This window comes from Bufo gargarizans, chromosome 9 (assembly GCF_014858855.1).
Source record: "Bufo gargarizans isolate SCDJY-AF-19 chromosome 9, ASM1485885v1, whole genome shotgun sequence".
Taxonomy (NCBI): domain Eukaryota; kingdom Metazoa; phylum Chordata; class Amphibia; order Anura; family Bufonidae; genus Bufo; species Bufo gargarizans.
This window is the reverse complement of record NC_058088.1, coordinates 42,209,988-42,236,042: the sequence shown is the minus strand read 5'-3', so window position 1 is coordinate 42,236,042 and position 26,055 is coordinate 42,209,988. Positions and strand designations below refer to the sequence as shown.

The window sequence follows — 26,055 nt, the reverse complement described above, 5'->3', positions numbered from 1 at the left end:
GATATAGTAGTAGTTGCGGCCGGGCCGGCGCTGGGGGCCCCTAAGGAGTCGGGGGCCCGGGGGCAATTGCCCCACTTGCCTCTATGGTAGCGCCGTCCCTGACACCAGTAGAAATTATTTGTTCCAATAGCGTTTGTCACTCTGTGTAGATGAAGTAACGCATCAAAACCGCAAACAAATGCTGCACTATCCAAATGCACTATATAGAAAGTATATTATTGGTATATAAAACCCCTGCTACAATCAGTTATTTTTGGGGGCAACTGGTAAATCACACCAGTAGAAATTTGTTCTAATAGTGTTTGTCACTCTGTGTAGATGAAGTAACGCAGCAAAACCGCAAACAAATGCTGCACTACCTAAATGCACTATATAGAAAGTATATTATTGGTATATAACACCCCTGCTTCAATCAATTTTTTTGGGGGGCAACTGGTAAATCACACCAGTAGAAATTATTGGTTCCAATAGTGTTTGTCACTCTGTGTAGATGCTGTAACGCAGCAAAACCGCGAACAAATGCTGCACTTCCTAAATGCACTATATAGAAAGTATATTATTGGTATATAACACCCTGCTTCAATCACATTTTTTGGGGGGGCAACTGGTAAATCACACCAGTAGAAATTATTGGTTCCAATAGTGTTTGGCACTCTGTGTAGATGCGGTAAAACAGCAAAACCGCAAACAAATGCTGCACAATACAAATGCACTATATAGAAAGTATATTATTGGTATATAACACCCCTGCTACAATCACATTTTTTGGGGGGGCAACTGGTAAATCACACCAGTAGAAATTATTTGTTCCAATAGCATTTGGCACTCTGTGTAGATGCGGTAAAACAGTAAAACCGCAAACAAATGCTGCACTACCTAAATACACTAAATAAAAAGTATTTTATTGGTATATAACACCCCTGTTTCAATAAAAAATTTTGGGGGGGAACTGGTAAATCACACCAGTAGAAATTATTGGTTCCAATAGTGTTTGTCACTCTGTGTAGATAAAGTAACGCAGCAAAACCGCAAACAAATGCTGCACTACCCAAATGCACTATATAGAAAGTATATTATTGGTATATAACACCCCTGCTTGAATAAGTCTTTATTTTTTTTTTGGGGGGGGGGGGGCAACTGGTAAATCACACCAGTAGAAATTATTGGTTCCAATAGTGTTTGTCACTCTGTGTAGATGCGGTAACGCAGCAAAACCGCAAACATGCTGCACTACCTAAATGCACTATATAGAAAGTATATATATTTTTTTTAACAATTCTTTATTTATTTTAGACAGAGTAATTGGCATTTACACTGTACCATTAATAATTATGCATGGAAAAATTAATATCCAAAAATATCCAAAAATACATTGTCATCAATCTTATGAAAATGTTTTACACTTGGAGATTTTTCTTGTATACAAAATCCAATGCAAATGCACACTCACAGATTTTATATAGAAAGTATATTATTGGTATATATCACCCCTGCTTCAATCTGTTCTTTTTGGGGCAACTGGTAAATCACACCAGTAGAAATTATTGGTTCCAATAGCGTTTGTCACTCTGTGTAGATGCTGTAACGCAGTAAAAACCGCAGACAAATTCTGCACTTCCTAAATGCACTATATAGAAAGTATATTATTGGTATATAACACCCCTGCATCAATAAGTCTTTTTTGGGGGGAAGCTGGTAAATCACACCATAAGAAATGATTTGTTCCAATAGCGTTTGTCACTCTGTGTAGATGCGGTAACACAGCAAAACCGCAGACAAATGCTGCACTACCTAAATTCACTATATATAAAGTATATTATTGGTATATATCACCCCTGCTTCAATCAAATTTTTTTTGGGGGGGCAACTGGTAAATCACACCAGTAGAAATTATTGGTTCCAATAGCGTTTGTCACTCTGTGTAGATGCGGTAATGCAGCAAAACTGCAAACCAATGCTGAACTACCCAAATGCACTATATAGAATGTATATTATTGGTATATAACACCCCTGCTGCAATCAGTTATTTTTGGGGGCAACTGGTAAATCACACCAGTAGAAATGATTTGGTCCAATAGCGTTTGTCACTCTGTGTATATGCGGTAACGCAGCAGAACCGCACACAACTGCTGCACAATACAAATGCACTATAATATACTTTCTATGTTAGAAAGTATATTATAAGTATATCACAGCCCTCAGTATGTCACACCTATCGATAGCACTCCTATACCAGTCCATAAAAGGACTTTTGTGGCCCTTTTAGTTAGCGTTTGGTGTCCCTAACAGTCTGTCCCTGCTCCACACAGCAACCTCTTCCTACACTGGCAAAAGACTGAATGTAAAATGTCTGCCAGCTAGGTTTTTTTTTTAGTCGGTGGGGGTATGTCCATGTGCTGAAACGTCTCAATTGGCTGTTCTGTACCACCTGATGGATGTGTCATGGGTCAAAGTTCTTCATAATGTAAAATAATATGGCAGGTGCGAATATTGCCATATGTTCGGCGAATCGCGAACGCGCTGGGCGAACCACAAAGCCATCTCTAGTGTTTGTTAGGAGTAGATTTTAGTTTTTTTTATTGCATGAGATGACTTGATGATGTTCTTATAGGTGGAAATGCTGATGTCTTTGTCTTGTCTTATACTGCACCGTATTCACAGATGTTATTTTTGGCAACGGTTTTGATGGATATTCCTGGCAAGAATTCTCCTCGTAGATCTTTTTCTTGAGGGAGTCCAGGGTCTTTGTCGCTGCTGCCAAATAATTATGTATTTGGTCAAGGTCTTTCGTGACTTCTTTTGCGGTGGCTCCTTTTGGCCATCTAGGTGATTCCGATGTCATTGGAATATTCCATCCTGATGTTCTTCCATAGTCATTAGATGATGGGAGTCTCTCAGGGTTTCCCAGCTGAGTACTTCTGATCAGTCTGGCCAGCACTCTCTGAGCCGCCATGTCCCTGTGTTCAGTGTAGTTGTCACCTAGGCGGTATTTAGATGGTAATGTTGGCTTCATGCCATACTGATTGGAAAATATTTCTGAGAGGTCAGACTCTGAGCTAGATCTTTCTGAGCTATAGTTAAGTGAGTCTGACTCCCACATCTTTCAAAATGCCAAAAAATTCTCCTAATCACTCGATGCGATCGCCAATATCACTACTGCTCTCTAGAAAGAAAGTCCAGCAATCTACAGAACACTGAGTGAGCCAGGTTCTAACCCAATCTTCTCACAATGCCGCGGTTATGACATCAGCACCACGTGTGGAATATTCAACTTAAAGGGCCACTGACTCCAATATAGAGGAATATATTTAATATGGTTCCCTCAGAAATGCACATAACTCAATGTGTGTTGGCTTAAATGTTTCAGTTTTTAACTTAATGTCTTTACACAGTTTCACATTTTCACATTTTATTTGCACAAAGGCTATTGTTACCTGATATCAACCATTTCATATAGACAGAGGTTGAAATATCCTAATATTATCGTAATGTAATTACTTTACTATTTAATATTTAGCGAACTGGGGCACAATTATTGTATGATTACTTAGATGGGTGAATTTTTGGGAATGAACCTAAAATGTACTTTAACCTTTACAGGTGAACTTAATTAACACCTATCTTAAATGTGGGCCACAAACACCACTACTGGTAGCAGCCAGAGTCTTATAGACATTTATAATTGATGTTGCAGGCAACATTATTCACCTGAAGAAGGGGAAGTGGTCGCCGAAACGCATAGTGATTCTGCAATAAACATTTGAAGATTCTCCATTTGCACCTGGTTGGCTCTTTGCACCGAGGGATGTTTCTTCCTTTCACCATGTCCTCATAGATTGTAGGCTCTTGTGAACAGGGCCCTCACTCCTCTTGTGTCACCCCTGTCTCCTCATAGATTGTAAGCTCTTCTGAACAGGGCCCTCACTCCTCTTGTGTCACCTCTATCTCCTCATAGAATGTAAGCTCTTCTGAACAGGGCCCTCACTCCTCTTGTGTCACCTCTATCTCCTCATAGATTGTAAGCTCTTGTGGGCATGGCCCTCGCTCCTCTTGTGTCCCCTCTATTTCCTCATAGAATGTAAGCTCTTGTGAGAAGTCCCCTTACTCCTCTGGTGTCACCTCTGTCTCCTCATAGATTGTAAGCTCTTGTGAGCAGGACCATCACTCCTCTTGTGTCACCTCTGTCTCCTCATAGATTGTAAGCTCTTGTGAACAGGGCCCTCGCTCCTCTGGTGTCACCTCTGTCTCCTCATATATTGTAAGCTCTTGTGAGCAGGACCCTCACTCCTCTTGTGTCACCTCTACCTCCTCATAGATTGTAGGCTCTTGTGAACAGGGCCCTCGCTCCTCTGGTGTCACCTCTATCTAGTCATAGATTGTAAGCTCTTGTGGGCATGGCCCTTGCTCCTCTTGTGTCCCCTCTATCTCCTCATAGAATGTAAGCTCTTGTGAGAAGTCCCCTTACTCCTCTGGTGTCACCTCTGTCTCCTCATAGATTGTAAGCTCTTGTGAGCAGGACCATCACTCCTCTTGTGTCACCTCTGTCTCCTCATAGATTGTAAGCTCTTGTGAGCAGGGCCCTCACTCCTCTGGTGTCACCTCTGTCTCTTCCTTATAGTGTTTGGTGGCACTAGTTGCATTCCTGTGAACCTGAGGGAACTTGGTTCATATGACATTGACTACAGGCTACTCTGCTTACGACTACCTGTAGTTTCAGCCCGCCTAATGTATTGAACATGGATACTGACCAATATAAATAAGAAATATTTGAGATTTTTCTTAGAGTTGTCTCATATGATGTATTGGAGCAAGTATAACGTGCGGGGCAGATTTTCCATGCAGTTGGCATCACTATCAATGAAGTAGTGAATCTGTCATGAAAAATGTACAAAAAAAAAAAACAGGGGTGTAAGGCTGTCACCAAGCATGATGCCAGGACAGCAGAGAGCTTCTCTACATTACAGCTTCTTTGTATTAATAGCATTACAGTTTATTGCAATTGAGTTTTTTATGTAAATAAGCGGCTGACAGAGGAATAAGCCTTCAGCTATTTCTCTTATAAGAGCGGTTCTGTCACATCCTCCCAGGTAAAAGACTTCCTGGAACTTGTAGTCCCCCCAGACCGTAGCTGGGCTACTACAACCCAATCACAGACTTCTCCCTAGCAACAGCAGCAGCAACAACAGGCGCCGTGCGTGATACCCTGGGGCGCATGCGCAGCCCGGGGCGGACTGCAAGAGAGCGGCAACACCGGGGAAGGGGAAGATGGCGGACGGCAGCGGTAAACTGAAGGGGCTGCGGGATCAGATGGGTAAGAGACGGCAGCCCGTTACTGGAGGGCGTGTGGGGGCCTGTGTAGGGCGCCGGAGAGGGAGATAGGGCGGCAGGAGGAGAGGGGAGCCGCTTTGGTGGGCTGGAGTCTCAGGAAGGACGTGGCCTGTCATGGAGGGAGCGCTCAGGAGGGGCTGCCCTGGCCTGTTCCCCCGGGGGTCGTGTCCCACACACAGCCCCTTGCTCCTCTCTGTGCCCCGAGGCAGGAGAACTGATTGGAGCTGTGCAGCTGCTGTGAACTACAAGTCCCAGCATGCCCTGCACCAGCTGTGGAGCCCAGTGCCCATCTTCTGCTTTATCACGCCTGGTGCATTGTGGGACTGTACAGTGCTACTGCTCAATGCCAGGCTGATGTCCTACATAGAAAAGTAAGCCAAACTTTGAACCAATCATAAGTGCTGCTTCTGGATAGACACGCCCCTTTCACCAATCTACGCTGTACGTTTCGGACATCGTAATAATCCCTATTACGGATAGATATAACCCACATTGCCATACAGACCAAGACCAAGCCGTTCTGGCGATTTCCCCCCCCCCCCCCCAGCGTGGCTGGACCTACCGATGGAATCCTATATACCTGAATTTTGGCTCTTTTGCTCCCCCGCCATTGCTGCACGTCACTGGTCTCCCCACGTACTCATCCGGTTTGACATGAGACACGTGGCCGCAGCAGTGGCATGTCCCCCATGTGTCATGTGACGCATGGAGCACACGTGGCCACATGACCCGTGTCAACCTGGATGTTGACACAATGAGACCTGAGATCTTCAGAGGCGGCGGTGGAGCAAAAAAGCCGAAACCCAGTGGTAGGGATCAGCTAATCGCGACTCCCGCCGCAGGTCCAGCCAGGGTCTTTAGGTGGTTTTCTGGGAATATTTAACTATTAAATGGGTTCAGCAGTAGTAAAACATGGCTACTTTTTTCCAAAAACAGCGCCACCCCTGTCCTCGGGTACTTTGTGATATTGCAGCCCGGCCCCGTTCACGTCAATGGAGTTGAGCTCCAGTACCCGACACAAGCCGCGGACGGGAGTGGCGTTCATTCTGGAAGAAAGCAGCCATGTTTTTCTGATAATGGACAACCCCTTTAAGTGAAGCCCCTAGCCTGCATTGCCAAATGATATTCATACTTACCTGCCCCCTGTTCCCCCATTGTCCAGCCGGGGCATAGGTCACATGGGCTGCTTCAGCCAATGATTGGCTGACGTGTCCCTTAGCGCCATCTAGGAGCTGCCATAGATCCTGGCATTTTTACTGGCCTGCAATGGTCACACACCCTTCAAATTGCCTTCTTTTTAGGCCTCATGCACACGACCGTTCCGTTTTTTTGCCGTCTGCAAATTGCAGATCCGCAAAACACGGAAGCCGACTGTGTGCCTTCCGCAATTTGCGGGCCATTGTAGAAATGCATATTCTTGTCCGCAAAACGGACCAGAATAGGACATGTTATATATTTTTTGTAGGGCCACGGAACGGAGCAACGAATGCGGACAGCGCACGGAGTGCTGTCCGCATCTTTTCCGGCCCTATTGAAGTGAATGGGTCCACACCCGAGCCGCAAAAACTGCGGTTCGGATGCGGACCAGAACAACGGTCGTGTGCATGAGGCCTTACAAAGGGGATGATGTCTCTGTGCAAGAAGAGGCTTGTGCCAAAATGGGTGACTTTTTGCCGCCCCTTTTCCGGCGCAGGGGAGGTAGTAGTCTCTCCCCATTGACTGTATGTAACAGCGGGTTTAGAAGGGCATCACAATGGATAAAAGCAGTTAGTGGTGACAAATGTGCCTTTCAGACATCTAGAAAGTTGTCTCCTGTCATCCAGCTTTCCCAGGAGCAGATAGGGAAGAGCTGGTAAGTCAGGGGCCTTCCTGTTGTTTCTCCTGAGGCGCCTGATCTGTTTGCAGATCGTCAGCTCCGGGGCAGTCATATGAGCGCACACCAGGGACCCGACCGCTGACGTCTCTGCAGCTTCCTCCCATAGCTGGGAAGTACAGCTCTGCAGGCAGGCCGGCCGGCTTCCTGCCCATCACCCTGTGCAGCACAAATGTGACATTCATTACATTTCCGGGGCTTTTATGGGCTTCCTATGCCACGCATTACTGCTCCAGCACTTCCTCCGTGGGTGACAGCGTTTCCAGGCTCCATGTATATTAGTGAATGACCAGAGCTGCCGCTTAGACTCTGCGCACACTGGTCCTTCTTATTATGATGGATGCCATAGATCCCGAAGGCTACTGTTGCCTCTCTTTATTTTAGAGCAGGTTCTGATGTCCGCAGAATTACTGGAAATCCGCTGCAAACTGTGCACGTGTTAGGCTACTTTCACACTCCCGTTTTGGGTGGATCTGTCATGGATCTGCAAAAACTTATCCATTACAATAATACAACCGCATGCATCCGTCATGAACGGATCCGTTTATGTTATCTGTAACATAGCCAAGACGGATCCGTCATGAACTCCATTGAAAGTCAGTGGGAGACGGATCCGTTTTCTATTGTGCCAGATTGTCAGTGATCCATTTGGCTCAGTTTCGTCAGACGGACACCAAAACGCTGCAGACAGCGGAATGGAGACTGATCGGAGGCAAACTGATGCGTTCTGAGCGGATCCTCAGAATGCACTAGGGCAGAACTGATCCGTTTTGGACCACCTGTGAGAGCCCTGAGCGGATCTCCCAAACGGAAAGCCGAAACGCCAGTGTGAAAGTAGCCTTAGACGGTTTTGCAGCGATTGGCCGCAGATCGGAGGCCTCGTTTCTGAGAATCCCCAGTCCGATCAGGTCCCTCCCCAGTCCGATCAGGTCCCTCTCCCCGGCGGCGAGCCAAGAATTCTTCACCTTCCCCACATATTTTAAGAAATTCTTTGCATTTCAGACAATTAAAACGACACGTTCCATTCATAAGTTTATCATCATGAAGGGCCCTTTAGGGGTATTCCTAGCTTGGACATTGTGGGCATATCGCTAGGACATGGCCCCCGATGTCTGATAGGTGCAGGTCCCACCTCTGTGACCTGCGCCTAGCCTTAGGACAGAGACTGCAAAGTACCGGAAGGCGCACCCCTCATGTGTGGCCACACTCCATTCAGTTCTATGAGACAGCCAAAAATAGTCCCATTGATGTAAATGGAAGCGCCCCGCTCCCTTCTCTTCTATGAGGCGTATGGAAATGTCCGAGCCAGCGCGTAGAAATGATAGAAATGATTGGAGGGCAGCCGTGCGTGTGCGGTGCGCCCTCCGGCACTTTGTAAGACCCGCACCTATCAGACATTGGGGCCATATTCTATCGCTATGCCCCCAATGTTCAAGATGGGAATAAGTGTAAGTCACTGCGGTTTTCATACAGAAACCGTCTCGAGCTGACTTGTCAGTTCTTGACGCAGATTTCAAATCCACATGGAAAAATTAAAATCCAGACGGAGTGGATTTCAGCACGGAATTGATGTCTGCGTCAGGATAACGCCGTGTGAACGTACCCTGGTGGTTGCTGTTGGTCCATGTCCGTTTTTTTTTCTCATCCATATTCCATGTGCACTGCTAGGGGAATTTCAGAGCATCTCCTACCAATGGTCAGTGAAAAGCAGTGACGGAACGCGGATGGCATGATGTTCTGTCAGTGGTTTTCACAGACCCATATGCTTCAATGGTCATGTTTGGTTCGCACCACAGACCAAAAGTATCAGATGTCCCTATTGTTCTTCCTCTAAACCACGGTCATTGGGAAAGACAAAGCTTTGTGAACGAACACAAGGATACGTGTGCTGACCACAGAGGATGGGACAGGAGGAAGGCCTCTGATGCAGCAGTGCCGGACATGTGTGGCTCCTCGGTTGTGTAACTACCTCTATCTGAAGGTGTTGCTCATTAGCCCTTTTCTTGGGAAGCACAGTAACAGTTATCAGCCATGGAAGGAAAGTTTTTATATTTTGCATTAACGTTTTTTTCTAAAACTAATGCTGGATTTACACTGCCCAGCCTAACAGACCGTTACCGGGAAGGATCTGTCTCTTCCCAATAATTGCCTGCTCGTCATGGTGGCTGTAGTATAAGGCAGGGGGGGCTCAACCTTTTCTGGCTGCGGGCCATATTGTCAGACCGAGCCAATCCCGAGGGCTCAAAATAGTACTTAAAGGGTTTTTACCAACTGAAATATTTATGGCGTATCGAGCATGTGTACCATCAATGTCTGGTCACATCTCCAGGGGAATAGACTGTATTTTCATGTGACGTCTGTTACCAAGTGGTTGGGGGTCGCTCACAATAGTATGGAGGACAAAGGGGCGGCAGAAAGCTTAGTTATTTGCGGAAATAGCTGCGGATCTGCAGTCACGGAATTTCTTGCAGCAAGTCCGCAGTTGAATGTAATACATGATATGGATTTGTTGTGGAAATTAAGCAAAAACCACAGCAAATTGTTCAGCTGGATTCACTTGAGAAAGGCCACCTTCACCCAGTGAGGCCTTGTTCACATTTCCGTTTTTCACTGACGTGTGCTGTCCGCTTTCTCTGTTGATTTTAAATGTGTCTGTTCACATTTCAGAATTTTGTTTACTGACTGTGGGTCAAAATCACAGGGACATGCACTACTTTGATCCGTGATGCGGACCAAGCGCGCCCATAGATGTCTATGGGTCCATAAAAGTAATTGACGCACATCTGTGTTGCGTCCCTTTTTCACTGAAGACTGATAGGAAATACATTTTCAGCTGAGCAACGGATGACACACGGATGGTAAAAACAGACACAGACCAACCACAGATCCTTCACGGACATCTTCATAGATGAAACATGTACACTTTTTTTTCACGGACGTAACACTGACGCGGTAATGTCTACGAGGTCTCCGTGTTTGGTCAGTGATTTCTATCAGTTAGGCCTCATGCACACAAACTTTTTGATTTATTTTATATTTTCCTTTTACGTTCCGTATACGGAACCATTCATTTCAATGGATCCGCAAAAATAAAACGGAAAGTACTCCGTATGCTTTCCGTTTCCGTATTAGTTTTTCCGTTCTGTTTAAAGATAGATGTTATCCATGTCCTATTATTGTCTGCATAACGGAGAAGGATAGTACTGTTCTATCCGGGGCTAGCTGTTCCGTTCTGCAAAAAATGGAATGCACAATGACATCATCCATATTTTTTGCAGATCCGTTTTTTTGCGGTTCACAAAATACTGAAAAAGCCATACGGTCGTGTGCAAGAGGCCTAAATTATTGTGAGCCAAAACCCAGGTGCGGGTCTAAACACAGAACAGGAAAAAATCTTCCCATTAGGCCACCTGCACACGAATATGTGCGCCCCGTGGTCGTCCTGCGGCCCGCAAAATGCACGTACACTGTCCGTGGGGCAGCAGATCGCGGACCAATTCACTTTAATGGGTCTGCGATCCGGCCATTCCGCAAAAAGATAGAACATGTCCTATCATTTTGCGGAACAGAAGTACGAGATGAAACCCCACGGAAGCACTCCGTTCTATGCTTCTGTTCTGCACCATTCCGCATCTCCAGATTTGTGGACCCATTGAAGTAAATGGGTCCCCATCCGTGATGCGGAATGCAAACGGAACGGTGCCTGTGTATCGCGGATCCGCAAATGCGTTTCACAATACAGCAACGGGACACCTACGGTCGTGTGCAGGAGGCTTTATACCTTATCTCTGTGTGGAATTCACTACTGGTTTTGACAATCACTGATCAAACACTGACTGTGAAACCAGCCTTGGGGCGCATGCGCATGGCCATAAGTGTTTTGCGGTCCACAAATCGCGGATCTCCAAAACACGGATCCCGGCCGAATGCGAGGCACCGTTTTTTTTTTCTTAACTTCTGTAAAAATGTCCTATCCTCGTCGGATGAATGGGTCCACATCTGACTGGGTCCACAACTATGGCTGTGTGCATGAGGCCGTACTGTAGGAGCGGTGTCGGCTCTCCACATCTCCTTAGCACATGTGAGGACAGACTGACCTTATAGCAGGGACAGGGCTTTATCAAATACAGCTAGTGCTTCATGTCTCCTAATGTCTGTATGTTGTTTCATCTCAGCCAAGAAGTTGCTCTGCTTTATCGTCTTTGTACAGGTTGGCTGTAACCAGAGGTCGCGCTACATTTTTTCTGGAAGAGTTAAAATACTCCTCTTACCATTTTTGAGGAGTATTTTTAGCCGATGAGGAGTACGAAAGTTACAGTAATTCAAATAGTTAATACGAAGGCCTACGTAACGTTAAGGGGTTGCTATTTATGCAGGGAAACCATTACTAGTATCTAGAACGATCGTCTATGCATGAATAGCAAATTTAGACAATTAAAAATTTAGCTGACATCATATACTAAACATAAGACCACTGCCACCTAAACAGTGCCACCAGTTTTTGCTGGTATAGACGCGAACAGTAGACTCCTTATTACAGTCATTCCTCCAACGCCTAAAGCTGAGGACGCGGTTACATGAGAGCTTCCCCCTCTGCAGTGGTCTCAGATTGTAGTTCACTGCTTTTTGATAGAAAATGGACGTACGGCTATTGAAAACTATTAACTGCCTGAATAAGGTACGTTAAAAACAACTTTATTGTGTTTTTTTATTTTTAAAAAATCGGTTCTCCACCAAATCTGGCGATCAGGCTAGTAGTGTGAACTGGTGTATAAAGGATATTTATAAATACTTCCTCTTCAACTCACACAAGAGTGAGTAGAGGAGAAAGTATTTATAAATATCCTTTATACACCAGTTCACACTACTAGCCTGATCGCCAGATTTGGTGGAGAACGTGTTTTTTTTTATATAAAAGAACACCATAAAGTTGGTTTTTAACGTACCTTATTCAGTCAGTTAATAGTGGTCTCAGATTGGATGCTAATGCTACGTAGTCTTAGGGTGGCACAGAGAGCTCTGCAGGGTCAGGTTGGCACAGTATAAGGGTATGTAGGCTTAGGGTGGCACAGAGAGCTCTGCAGGGTCAGGTTGGCACAGTATGAGGCTATGTAGGCTTAGGGTGGCACAGAGAGCTCTGCAGGGTCAGGTTGGCACAGTATGAGGCTATGTAGGCTTAGGGTGGCACAGAGATCTCTGCAGGGTCAGGTTGGCACAGTATGAGGCTATGTAGGCTTAGGGTGGCACAGAGAGCTCTGCAGGGTCAGGTTGGCACAGTATGAGGCTATGTAGGCTTAGGGTGGCACAGAGCTCTGCAGGGTCGGTGGTAGGCTTAGGGTAGCGCAGTGTGAAAATGTACTGTATGTAGTGCACATAGTGGGATGTAGTGTGATGTACTGTATATACTGTTATAGTGTACATAGTGATACAGTATACGGTATATAGTGTGATAGTGTCCTGGACTATAGTGCACATTGTTTCATTGTGTACGGTATATAGTGGGACAGTGATGCTTTTCCTTGGCCACTACTGTCTGTGTGTGAACTCGACCCTAACGCTCATGCAGCCTCCTGTTCCATGGTGCTTGCAGCCTCCTCTCTTCTCCCCTGTTATCTCCAGGACTTGCATTGGCAATGAGAGTAGGGGTATCTGTAAGTCAGTCATGCTGTGACATCTGTATATCAGCCAGGAGACTTGTGCGGAACTTGTGCAAGGATTTTGCGGAACAGGTGCGGACTAGGGCTGCAAGGAGTACTCGGTTAAATCAAGTAATTTGACACAAAAAAATCCTCAATGCAAATTTTTTGCATTTAAGGATTCGTTTGTGTCACGTGACCTTGGAGCGGGAGTGAAGCGCTTGCTATTACTCCCGCTCCCTGGTCTCCCGCTGTCCCGCAATGTGCTCGGAATACTCACCTTTCCAGCAGAGGCCCTCTGGACACTCCACAGCACGTACATGGTCCCGCGCTGCACTGACTTTGACGTACGCTGTGACCTGACACGCTGTGTGACTTCAGGCCCAGAGCAGCGCGGAGCGATGGAGTGTCGGCGGCGCCCCTGCTGGAAACGTAAGGCTCCATTCACACGTCCGTGGTCTGTTGCAGACCTGCAAATTGCGGATCCGCAACACACCCGCCCGGCACCCCTATAGAAATGCCTATTCTTGTCCGCAGCTGCGGACAAAAATAGGACATGTTCTTTCTTTTGCGGAACGGATGCGGACCCATTTGCGGACGTGTGAATGGAGCCTTAGTCTGACAGCCACTTCCCACGCAGCTAATTACAGACTGTGTAATCACGTATCAGGCCCCTTTAATTGCTCTCAGGAGGTCAAGCGTGTAAACAGCATCCAAACCCCAATAAGACAGGCCGGTGATCGCACACAGGCTGAATATAGGAAGATGGCAGAACAGCCAAGACAGACACTGGCACCCACTCCTCCACTGTAACTCTGCGCTTTACATATGGCCCCAACATTTACTGCTGTACCTCAGCAGATACAGCTTAAGGTGCGGGAGAGGGGAGAAGTCCTCCTGCAACCTGCAGAAGACATTATATCACCTCATATACAGTAGGGCTGAAACCATTCATCGATGTAATCACATGACCACGGAGCGCGAGTGAAGAGAAGCCTCTTACTTACCGCTCCGTGGCCTCCCAACTCTGCACCGCAATGAACAGCTGGTCCTATAACTACGTCATAGGCCGCTGTGGTAAACCAAAATGGCCGCCGTCCTGCCAAACCTGACTGAACAGCAGACCGTGAGCAGAGCCTGCTCGTCACCTGACCCTTACGAGTCGCCATGGAGACCGGATCATACACTTCCGGCAGTTCCTATAGCAACCGGTAACGATTTTTCTGGTTTCCGGTCGTGTATTTCTACTGGAACCAGAGACTATAGGCGGGTGGAGAGGCGAGTGACTGTTTCATCCTGCGGGATCGGCACTCAGCATGGCCGCTGTGTGCTAGGCACCACATGCACTTCTGTCCCAGCGTCCTCTATCACTTACTGTATGGGCTCCATATGGTGGTCTGACCGAAGACCCCACCCATGTCTCTGATATAGGTATCAGAGCTCTCCACTCTAATGGGGTCTCCCTCTCTGTGACATCCATGTCTTCTTATGGACAGAGGCTGATCTGAGAGGAGGACCCCTTTTATAGGGTATTCTGGTAAGAAGTTATTACCTATCCACAGGACAGGGCATTACTATGAGATCAGAGTGGGTCTGAGTGCTGGGGACCCCACTGGTCACAAGAATGGGGGGCCCCCATACCCTGGAATGAATGGAGGGCTGGTCAAGCATGCACACTGTCGCGCCATTCATTTTCTATGGGACTGTCAGAGATTGCTGAGTACCACGCCGGCTATATCTGACAGTCCTATAAAGATGAATGGAGCTGCAGTGTGCATGCTTGACAACCACTGTATTCATTTTGGGGGTATAGACCCCTCCCCCCCCCAATTCTTGTGATCAGAGGAGCTGAAGGGGCTGCAACACTGATTCATGCTGCACCCGTCAGTGTTTCCCTGCATAGTGGTGCCCCAGCCATCCGCCATGCAGGGAACTGCAGCACATCTTTTTCAAGTGAACAGGGCAGTGCTGCTGGGGGCAACACTGTCAGGGTATGTGCACACGGGATTCATACTTGCCTGCAGTCTTATGCGCTGTCTCCACTTTCCGGTCCCTGCACTGTTTACATTGGGCTGTGCATGGACATGGTCACGGTCACATGCAGTGACTGGCTTCAGCCGTGATGTGGTCACAAGCAGCACGTCGGCACTGAAGCTACTCAATGGCAGGAGCGGTGCATGTGACCAGGCCCACGCACAGCCTGATTTAAAGGGAACCTGTCACCGGGATTTTGGGTATAGAGCTGAGGACATGGGTTGCTAGATGGCCGCTAGCACATCCGCAATACCCAGTCCCCATAGCTCTGTGTGCTTTTATTGTGTAAAAAAACCGATTTGATACATATGCAAATGAACCTGAGATGAGTCAGAGCTTGAAAATATGACTCTTCTCCTCTGGTCACACAAGATATGACTCTTATGTTAATTTGCATAAAAGGCAGGAAGTACAAAAATGCATAATCCTTATTGAATTCGTCTGCAAATGAAATTAAAAGTGTAATTTATATGTTATGGGTAACACAATGAACATTTAGAAACGCTCAGTGAGGCTAGCATAATAGAGGTGACAGGTTCCCTTTAAGGCAGGTAAGTATGACTCTTCTATTTCAGTAGGCGGACGGCAAGCACTTCCTAAAAAAATAGTAGAGTGGTGCGGCAGGGAATCGTCGGCTCCCCGCCATTGGTAGGCGAGATACAATGACGTAATCATGCCCGCTTTCCTGAGCCCAGACTGGAGCAGACGTGCTCCGCTCTGTTCAATGGGGGAACATTGGGTGGGTGAGTATTCAAATTGGAGGCAGTAAGGGGCATCACCATTACAGTCAATGGGCATCCAGCTCTGTCAGATGCAGCCAGTGAACTCCGGCAGTCTGTTCCTCCACCGGAACAGACTGACAGTTCGTCACATAGCCTTAGATACAGCCTGCTGGAGTATACCGATACAACCAGCTATATGCTCTCATTGACTATAATGTGGTCCAAGGCCATCTGGCCATGTTCCGGCATACTTGCTGGGTATCGTCCAAAGCTTTTTTTATTTTTTTTTTTTTTTATTTTTATTTTTTTCCCCCTTTCCTTGTCCGGCTAAAACCAAGCTTGAATACTATAACAAGGCCGGACCCCATTACAGTCAATGGCTGCAGCAGCCGGCAGATAATCCAGCTATTCCCGATATGGTACATGCCGGCTGGCTGTTGCAGCTGTGAAATAAGCCTTATGTGTGTGCAATTATTTGCATTACCACTGTAAGAAATAAATATATTGTGTTTATAAAGCAATACGTTAGTTTAAGAAGGTTTTTCTTATTAGATTACTCGAATTAATTGTAAAAAAAAAAATAAGTGATAGAATACGCGATTACTAAAATAATCGTTTACTGCAGCCCTAATATAGAATAAGGCCTCATGCACACGACCGTTGTGGGCATCCGTGGCCGTTGTTCAGTTTGCCGTGATTTTCTGCGGACCCATTGACTTTCAATGGGTCAGTTGAAAACTCAGAAAATGCACCGTTGTTCAGCGGCCGTGATCTGTGTTTCCTGTCTGTCAAAAAAATATGACCTGTCCTATTTTTTTTGACTGACAACGGTTCACGGACCCATTCAAGTCAAAGGGTCAGTGAAAAAACACAGATGCACACAAGATTGTCATCCGTGTCCGTAGGCTTCTTTCATACAGACGAAGATCCATCTGCATAAAAGATTTTTCAGAGCTGAGTTTTCACTTAGAATATACTGTCGGATCTGAGTTTTCACTAACACAGAGGCGTTCCCATAGTGATGGGGACGCTTCAAGTTAGAATATACTACGAACTGTGTACATGACTGCCCCCTGCTGCCTGGCAGCATCTGATCTCTTACAGGGGGCTGTGATCAGCACAATTAACCCCTCAGGGGCCAGACCCTCCTCCCTGCCCAGTTTTAATTTCATTGGCAGCCAGTGCGGCCCCCCCCTCCCTCTACTGTATTAATTTCATTGGTGGCCAGTGTGCGGCCTCCCCCCGGCCCCCCCTCCCTCCCTCTATTGTATTAATTTCATTGGTGGCCAGTGTGCGCCCCCCCCCCTCCCCCCTCTATTGTATTAATTTCATTGTGGCCAGTGTGCGGCCCCCCCCCCCTCTATTGTATTAATTTCATTGGTGGCCAGTGTGCGGCCTCCCCCCGGCCCCCCCTCCCTCCCTCTATTGTATTAATTTCATTGGTGGCCAGGGTGCGCCCCCCCTCCCCCCTCTATTGTATTAATTTCATTGGTGGCCAGTGTGCGGCCCCCCCCCCTCCCTCTATTGTATTAATTTCATTGGTGGCCAGTGTGCGGCCTCCCCCCGGCCCCCCCTCCCTCCCTCTATTGTATTAATTTCATTGGTGGCCAGTGTGCGGCGCCCCCCCCCCCCCCTCCCTCTATTGTATTAATTTCATTGGTGGCCAGTGTGCGGCCACCCCCCGGCCCCCCCTCCCTCTATTGTATTGATTTCATTGGTGGCCAGTGTGCGGAACAATTGGACACGGATCACGGAACTACGGAACCCGTTTTTGCGGACCGCAAAAAAAAAAAAAACGGTCGTGTGCATGAGGCCTAATGCATACCTCCTGTATACTGCAGGAAACATTATATCACCCCTATAGAGTAACATTTACTGCCTGTCCCCCCGAAAAGTTGCCACCAAAAAATAAATAAAAAGGTCACACACAATATTTTGTTGGACCGCCTTTAGCTTTGATTACTGCATGCATTCGCTGTGGCATTGTTTCGATAAGCTTCTGCAATGTCACAAGATTTATTTCCATCCAGTGTTGCATTCATTTTACACAAGATCTTGCATTAATGATGGTAGAGTCTGACTGCTGCGCAAAGCCTTCTCCAGCTCATCCCAAGGATTCTCAATAGGGTTAAGGTCTGGACTCTGTGGTGGCCAATCCATGTGTGACAATGATGTCTCAAGCTCCCTGAACCACTGTTTCACAATTTGAGCCCGATGAATCCTGGCATTGTCATCTTGGAATATGCCCGTGCCATCAGGGAAGAAAAAATCCACTGATGGAATAACCTGGTCATTCAGTATGTTCAGGTATCCGCTGACCTTATTCTTGGAGCACATACTGTTACTGAACCTAGACCTGACCAACTGCAGCAACCCCAGATCATAGCACTGCCCACACAGGCTTGTACAGTAGGCACTAGGCATGACGGGTGCATCACTTCATCTGCCTCTCTCTCTCTGGAACAGGGTAAATCTGGACTCCTCAGACCACAGGACCTTCTTCCTATGCTCCAGAGTCCAGTCTTTATGCTCCCTAGCAAATTGAAGCCTTTTTTTCTGGTTTGCCTCGCTGATTAGTGGTTTTCTTACGGCTACACAGCTGTTCAGTACCAATCCCTTGAGTTCCCTTCGCATTGTGCGTGTGGAAATGCTCTTACTTTCACTATTAAACATAGCCCTGAGTTCTACTGGTTTTTCTTCGATTTGATTTCACCAAACGTTTAAGTCAGGCATGTCCAAACTGCGGCCCTCCAGCTTACAGCTATTAGGGCATGCTGGGAGTTGTAGGGCTGGAGGGCCACAGTTTGGACATGCCTGGTTTAAGTGATCGCCGATCACGATCATTCAGGATTTTTTTCCCGCGACTTTTCTTCCTCGAATACGATGGGTCCCCACTATCCTTCCAGTTTTTAATAATGCGTTGGACAGTTCTTAACCAATTTTAGTAGTTTCTGCAATCTCCTTAGATGTTTTCTCTGCTTGATACAGGCCATCGATTTGACCCTTCTCAAACAGACTAACATCTTTTCCACGATGAAGAGATGTGTCTTTCGACATGGTAGTTTAAGAAGTGAGAAGCAACTCATTGCACCAGTTGGGGTTAAATAACTTATTGCCAGCTGAAAGATAATCGCCCATGCAGTTATTATCAAATAGGAGGCTCATAAGTATTTTCTTAGTTAAATCCAGATGGTGACAGACAGACAGTGTATACCTCCTGTAACCTGCAGAAGACATTATATCACCCCTATAGCGTAACAACTGGGGGAACGGAACTGATGCACTTGGGATGATCGCACTGGGAGAACGAAGGGTGTTGGGCGCTGATGGCAGGGGGTCTGAGTTTTTATAAAGGAAAACAGTCTATTAATTCATTTTTTCTTATTAAACTACTCGATTAATCGTAGAATACTCAATTGCTAAAATAATCGTTTACTGCAGCCCTAGTGCGGACCCGTTCATTTCAATGAGGCCGTAAAAGATGCGAACAGCACACCATGTTCTGTCTCCATCCGTAGTTCTGTTCCACGGCCCCGCCCAAAGAAATAGAGCATGTCCTATTTTTGTCCGCAATTGCGAACAAGAATAGACATTTTCTATGATCGCGGTGGCATGTGCGGTCTGCAAATTGCCGAACGCACATGGGTCGGTATCTGTGCTTTGCGGATCTGCAATTTGCACATCCGTAAAACACTATGGTCGTCTGAATGTAGCCTAAGGGCCCATTCAGATGACCGTAGCGCTTTGCGGATCCGCCAACTGTGGATCTACAAAACACGGATACCAGCCCCGTGCGTTCCGCAATTTGTGGACTGCACATGGCAGCAACCATTAATAGAAAATGCCTATTCTTGTCCGCACGGACAATAATAGGACAAGCCCTATCTTTTCTGCGTAGCGGTGGAACGGAACCCCAGATGTGGACAGCACACTGAGTGCTGTCCACATCTTTTGTGGCCCCGTTGAAATGAATGGGTCCGCACGGATGCGGACTCTTTAATGCAGCCGTCTGAATGAGCCCTTAGGCTACATGCACACGACCGTGCCGTTTTTAGCGGTTCCGCAAAAAAACGGAAGCTGCCCGTGTGCCTTCCGCAATTTACGGAACGGGCGGTCCATTGTAGAAATGCCTATTCTTGTCCGCAAAACTGACAAGAATAGGACATGTTCTATTTTTTTTTTTTTTTTGCGAGGCCATGGAGCGGTGCAACGGATGCGGACCCAAACAACGGCCGTATGCATGAGGTCTTAGGCTGAGTTCACACTTCAGTGTTCAGTCAGTGAATTCAGTGATTTTGAGCCAAAACCAGGTGCGGCTCTAAACACAGAACAGGAGCAGAGCTTTCCCTTCTACCTTATGTCTGAGTAGCCTCCAGTACTGGTTTTGGCTTACAATCACTGATCAAACACTGAAGTGTAAACATGGCAAATGTACTGTAGCTTTGCATACATCTGATTTCACACAGCTTTTTTTTTTTAATTAAATTTTCTATGAATTAATGTTATATGTCTAGAGGTCGTCTTCCCTTTAAGCCAGGGATGCCCAGCCTGCGACCCTCCAGCTATTGCAAAACTACCACTCCCAGAATGCCTGCACAGCTATTGGGGCATGCGGAGAGTTGTAGGGCCGCAGGTTGAGCGTCCCTGCTATAAGCCTGCCTTCCAGGGGAGAACATCTCCGTACATACAGTGCCTATGTATGACTGCACGTGGCCCTTCAGGCTCCTTGTATGTGCTGTGGTCGTGGGTCTGTTTTCAGTGATGTCTATGAAAGTTAATTTAGTTTCTAGGTACCGGTAGCTCAGATTGTATTACCGACTCCAGGAAAGGTCTGATGGCTTCTAACGCATGGGGCGTTGTCAGAGGGCTGGACACATCACAGGAGCCAGGAAGCCAATGTGCTGCCTGGAAACGTCATGAACGCGGGCAACTTTTTGAAATGTTTTGTAGTGAATGAAAGTTATTAATGTGAGGCTGCCTCCTGGAGTGGAACGTCTTCAGTAATATGTCTCCCGGGTGCGATGGCTAACCTCCGGCACTCCAGCTGTTGTACAAGTACAACTCCCAAGATGCATCAGGATGTCTTCAGTTCCGGAACGGAACGTTTTTTGGCCGGAGAAAATACCGCAGCATGCTGCACTTTTTGCTCCGGCCAAAAATCCGGAACACTATTGAAAGGCATTGATCCGGATCCGGCCTTAAGCTAAACATCGTTTCGGCGCATTGCCGGATCCGACGTTTAGCTTTTTCTGAATGGTTACCATGGCTGCCGGGACGCTAAAGTCCTGGCAGCCATGGTAAAGTGTAGCGGGGAGCGGGGGAGCAGCATACTTACCATCCGTGCGGCTCCCGGGGCGCTCCAGAGTGACGTCAGGGCGCCCCAAGCGCATGGATCACGTAATCGCATGGGGCGCTCTGACGTCATTCTGGAGCGCCCCGGGAGCCGCACAGACTGTAAGTATACCGCTCCCCCGCTCCTACTATGGCAACCAGGACTTTAATAGCGTCCTGGCTGCCATAGTAACACTGAAAGCATTTTGAAGACTGATCCGTCTTCAAATCCTTTCAGTTCACTTGCGTTTTTCCGGATCCGGCGTGTAATTCCGGCAAGTGGAGTACACGCCGGATCCGGACAACGCAAGTGTGAAAGAGGCCTAACAGATATACGGACTTGCGGAAACGGAATGCACACGGAGTAACGAATGGTTCTGCATACGGTCCACAAACAAAAACGGAACGGACAGGGAAAGAAAATACGTTTGTGTGCATGAGTGGCAACCAGTAATTGACTTCCTGCATTAACCCATTCATTACCATTACCATTCAACTAACATTTAACAGATTTTCCAGTTGTATTCCCTGTATGAAGACTGTAAGGTTGTGGTGGCGTCCCACTTGCTGATGGTTGTAATTGGATATTAGTCCAGTGTTTTTCTGTAGAGCAGGAGGGTACAAGGACCCACAGCACCTATCGCAACACAACCTCTCCCAAAAAGTACAAAAGTGTATAAATGTCTGTCTTTTTGCTGTAGTATGTATTAGGCTACATTCTCAACGACCGTATGTGTTTTGCGGTCTGCAAATTGCAGATCCGCAAAAAAACGGATTACATCCGTATGCCATTTGTGTGTTTTTTTTTTTTTTTTTGTTTTTTTGCGGATCCATTGTAACAAGAATAGGAATTTTTTTTTTTTTTGCTGGGGCTACGGAACGGACATACTGATGCGGAATGAATGGGTCTGCATCCTATCCGCAAAAAAAACGGAACGGACACGGAAACCAAATACGTTCATGTGCATGAGGCCTCACACATATGTCAGCTAAATATAACTCGTGCAGATACAGATGGAATGAGGTTTGCGCCCTGAAGTGCTTCATTCCTTTGTTTCCTATCAGGCCGGACGGGATGCTGATTACCTGTTCACTGTTACATTCACAGCTCAGCAATGTGCAGAATGTATACCCTTAAAGGGATTCTAATATTTATTTATTTTTTGTGGTTAAACAATTTGTTTGCGTAACGCATTCATAGGAAACATTTTTTTTTAAAGAATTTGTGCCAGTTTATCTTTTTAATTTTGGCCGTAATATATTATTGAAAATTACAAAATCTGTCGTACTGTAGCACTGAGAGTCTTGTATAGATATGGAACCCATTGTCATCTGAGGGGAAGATGTTATCTGCTAGTATAATAGTAGATTAGTGGAATGGGGATAAAACGGCTTGATAGGCCTAGATAAAGAGGCCCACAGAAGCGCATTGAACTTGTCCGTGTGTTGCTCCTGTGAAGGGTCTGACTGAGAACACCAAGCAAACTTGTTTGCTGAGCTAACAATCCAATAAAAGGAGGAAGTTAAGAGCCCGACAGGAAGTAGAATACGTGGCTACGTGACTTCAGAAATAACATCCAGAAAACAAGCCACCGAGTTTTTTTTTTTTATTAAATGGAATATAACAGGCAGCTAATGTTGATGGTAGTGTTTCTTAGTTCTCCATTGTGTACACGGCTGCTGTATACACTGGGATTTTTTTCATTAGACTCCTAGTTTGTACCTTCAGTTCTTACGGTTTACCTTGGGGAAGCCAATTATCCTGACAATGGCCGTTTCCATGGTGAAATGTCCTTTCCTTCTGATTGCATAGTAACTAGTAGAAATAGACCATTGCAAATAACGTCTTGAGAGATTTGACTGCAGCAACAGTTCTCATAATCACAAAGTGTTCAGATCATCGTGTAAAAAAACTTGAAAAAAAATGTGCATTAAATTCATATATTTCCCCGGCCCTTGGTTCTCATTTTCAACCTCAACCTCTTGACTTTATAAAAATTTATAGGAAATATATTTGCAGGAATTTTATATATATCCTATTCCTACAGTGGAAATGAATGCAGTAAGTTCTTTCCCCGTCCCAACCCCTCTGGGGATCTATATCTTTTCTTACCCCCCCCCCCCCCTCTCTGCCATTATTGTCTATTAGCTACCGAGTTTAAAGGGATTGTTCATATAGGTCAACAATATCTGATCGGTGGGGGTCCAACTCCCAGCATCCCCCCCCCCTCCCCCCGATGACCTGTTTGAAGAGGAGGATGTGCTCCTTCCATTCAAGCGAATGGAGCCAGCTCTTGTAATTACCCTGCGCCTCTGAGACGGCACAGTGTAATCTTGAAGGAGTAGTGCTTGTAGGAGCGCCGCCTCCTCTTAAAACGGATGTTTGGGGGGGGGGGGGGGGGGGAGTCATCAATATGTACTGGCTGCACAACCCCTTTAAGGCAAGGCTACAAGCGACATGAGTCTCAGAAGTTGCCCTACATTTTTTTATAATGATAGTCTATGGTGTCGCACTGTGACATGCAACATACCGCGACACCACAGACCATCATTACAATAAATGTTGCCCGACATTTGCACAACACTTGCCGCAATGTAGTTGTCCACTTTTTGTCAAGCGACTCATGGCCGTGTAGCCCTAACGTGGTGGCTTATCCTCAGAGTAGACCATCACTAGCTGATCGGCAGGGGTCTGACACCCTGCACTCCCGCCGATCAGCTGTTCGGCATCAGCTCCAGTGCTGGAAGCTCTTTGTGGCGCTGCTCCCATTGACATTAGTATGTGGCTAGTTTTAAAAATCGACATATAGTGGAAAAATATTTACGGCAGTGAGAGCATGCTTCTAATTGTTGTACATTTACTGCAGATTTCATCCTAAAATCCACTTAAACATTCATATGTAACACATGAGGTTTTTTGACGCAGATCTGCTGTACAGTGTGTGGACTCGACCTTAAAGGGAACCTGTCATCAACTTTATGCTGCCCATACTAACGGCAGTATAAAGTACAGACAGGTGAGTTGATTTCAGTGGTCAGTCATTTATAAGTTCAAACTAAGTGGTTGCCGAGAACAAACATCACAATCATTGCAGACTGGGCCTGGAAAAGAGTCACGGCCACCTGAGAAGAGTCCTGGTTATTCATGAAGTCCTGCTCTCCTGCCACCTGCTGATGGCTGTCCGTCTTCTACCTAGTTTTCTCCCTTTCTCTCTAGGAGAGAACTGCCAACCATCAGCAGATGGGCGAGGAGAGCAGGAGATTAGGAATAACCAGGACTCTTCTCAGGTAGATTTGACTCTTTTCAAGACCTGGGCTGTAATCATTATGATGCTGGTTCTCAGCAACCACTTACTTTTAGCTCCTGAGGGACACACCGCTGAGATCAGCATTTCTGTCACTAATTTATGCTGCTCTCAGTGAGGGGTGACAGGTTCCCTTCAATTATTGTCATTATTATTAACCTGAATTTTAAATAAATTCTGTACTTTCGATGTTGTTTCCTAGTATATAAAACCTTTCCATAAACATTTAGAAATCCATCTAGTGGTCCCATGTTATGTGTGAAAGAAACGCAGCTTTGAGGGTATATAGCGACCTTGTTCATGGCTCCGCAGATGGGAGTCGCTGTTTATAAGGGGCTCTTTGTGGATATTCTGCAGACTCTTGTCATTCGCTTTCACAGACTAAATGGTCCTCTTATTTGTAAAGCTCATCCCAGCAGTATAAGAAGATATTATTCTGATAGGAAGGGTACCGTGTCATGGGATGAAAAAGGAGTTCCTTCATTAGCAGCTGAAAATGGCTGATGGTATAGCTATGGTATGCCTAATACATTCTATCTTTATATAACCAGTTCCAGGCTGTGAAAAGACACATTGTGGATCCCGATTAACTTTTACCCATTAGTGACAACAGATGCGGCTTTTTACAGTGGTCAATAAGGGGACTTCAGGCTAGGTCACCGCCTTCATACAGCAATCTAAATGTTGCGTGGTGGTCCCGGCCAGGACCTCAGAAGCCTCCAGTGTCAGATGTTTATTCCCTTAGAGGCCACGTCTATAGTCTGAAAAAGATCAGTGTTTTTTTCCGTGCAAAATTCTTTTTATAAAAAATAAATGTAGAAAAGGAAGCGATACATAATAGGACTAGGTAGGTACCGACACATCTGTAATGACCCAAACGATACAATTGTAGCATTGTTTATTGTCCATTTGCTTTCCAAGAAATTGAATAAGATATATACCAAAATGCTGCCAATGATGAGATGGATGCCATGATATTACAAGCTATACCATCAGCCAGTGAAAACTACAACTAGACAAATGTTATGGCTTTCAAAATATCAGAATATGACCACACAAAAACTTTTAAAATACTATGCAAAAATAATAAAGCTTGAAAAAACTGTAATTGTTTTGAGAAAGAAATTAGCATGTTAGTTAACCCAAGTGTGAACACCCAAAGGAAAAAAAATTAAAATGCCAATGTTTTGAGGGGTTGTGCATTGGCTAAATATTGATGACCTACCTACAGAATAGGTCATCAATATCAGATTGATGGGGGTTCCACTCCTGGCCCCCCTGCCGTTCAGCTGGACGTCCAGGGATCTGATATTGATGATTTATCCTGAGGTCATCCATATTTACCCAGGGCTCAACTTGTATAAATTTGCTTGGTCATTAGAGCTCCAGGTAGGCTAGTGACTAGGAGCTTAATACACATGTTGTCTGACTTTTAGGCCATTCGTGCACAAATTGAAAGATGAGCCTTAGACCCCATTTACCCAACGGGTAGTATGTGTCGGGTAAAAAAATCCTAAAGGGGCTGCAGCCTTTCATAGTGTGTTTTCTTCCTTCTAGTGATTATGTTCAAACCCTCATCGTCATCAAGTGATGGCATATCCTAGGGGAGTGGTGGCGAACCTATGGTGCCAGGGCCAGAGGCGGCACCCAGAGCCCTCTCTGTGGGCACCCATGCCTTTGAAGAAGTCTATGGTGCACCAATATGCCTTAGACTTTTCCTGCCATTAATCTGCGCAGGGCGCACTATGACCGGCACAGACAGAGCCCTGAATGCAGGCAGGCTATTATAGCTATATGATAAAGTACATGGAAGATATACTATACTG

At 46.1% G+C, this 26,055-nt stretch overlaps 1 protein-coding gene across 9 annotated transcripts in view; it reads left to right on the top strand.

The window, feature by feature from the left end:
• Positions 1-5,215: 5,215 nt before the first annotated feature.
• MAP7D3 (MAP7 domain containing 3) overlaps positions 5,216-26,055 on the top strand; it is a 120,573-nt gene continuing 99,733 nt past the window's right edge. For all 9 annotated transcript variants that reach the window (XM_044306218.1, XM_044306216.1, XM_044306213.1 and 6 more), the window contains exon 1: positions 5,216-5,311. In XM_044306218.1, the coding sequence (XP_044162153.1) occupies positions 5,266-5,311 (46 nt within the window). In that variant the 5' untranslated portion in view covers positions 5,216-5,265. The remainder of the gene's footprint in view (positions 5,312-26,055) is intronic.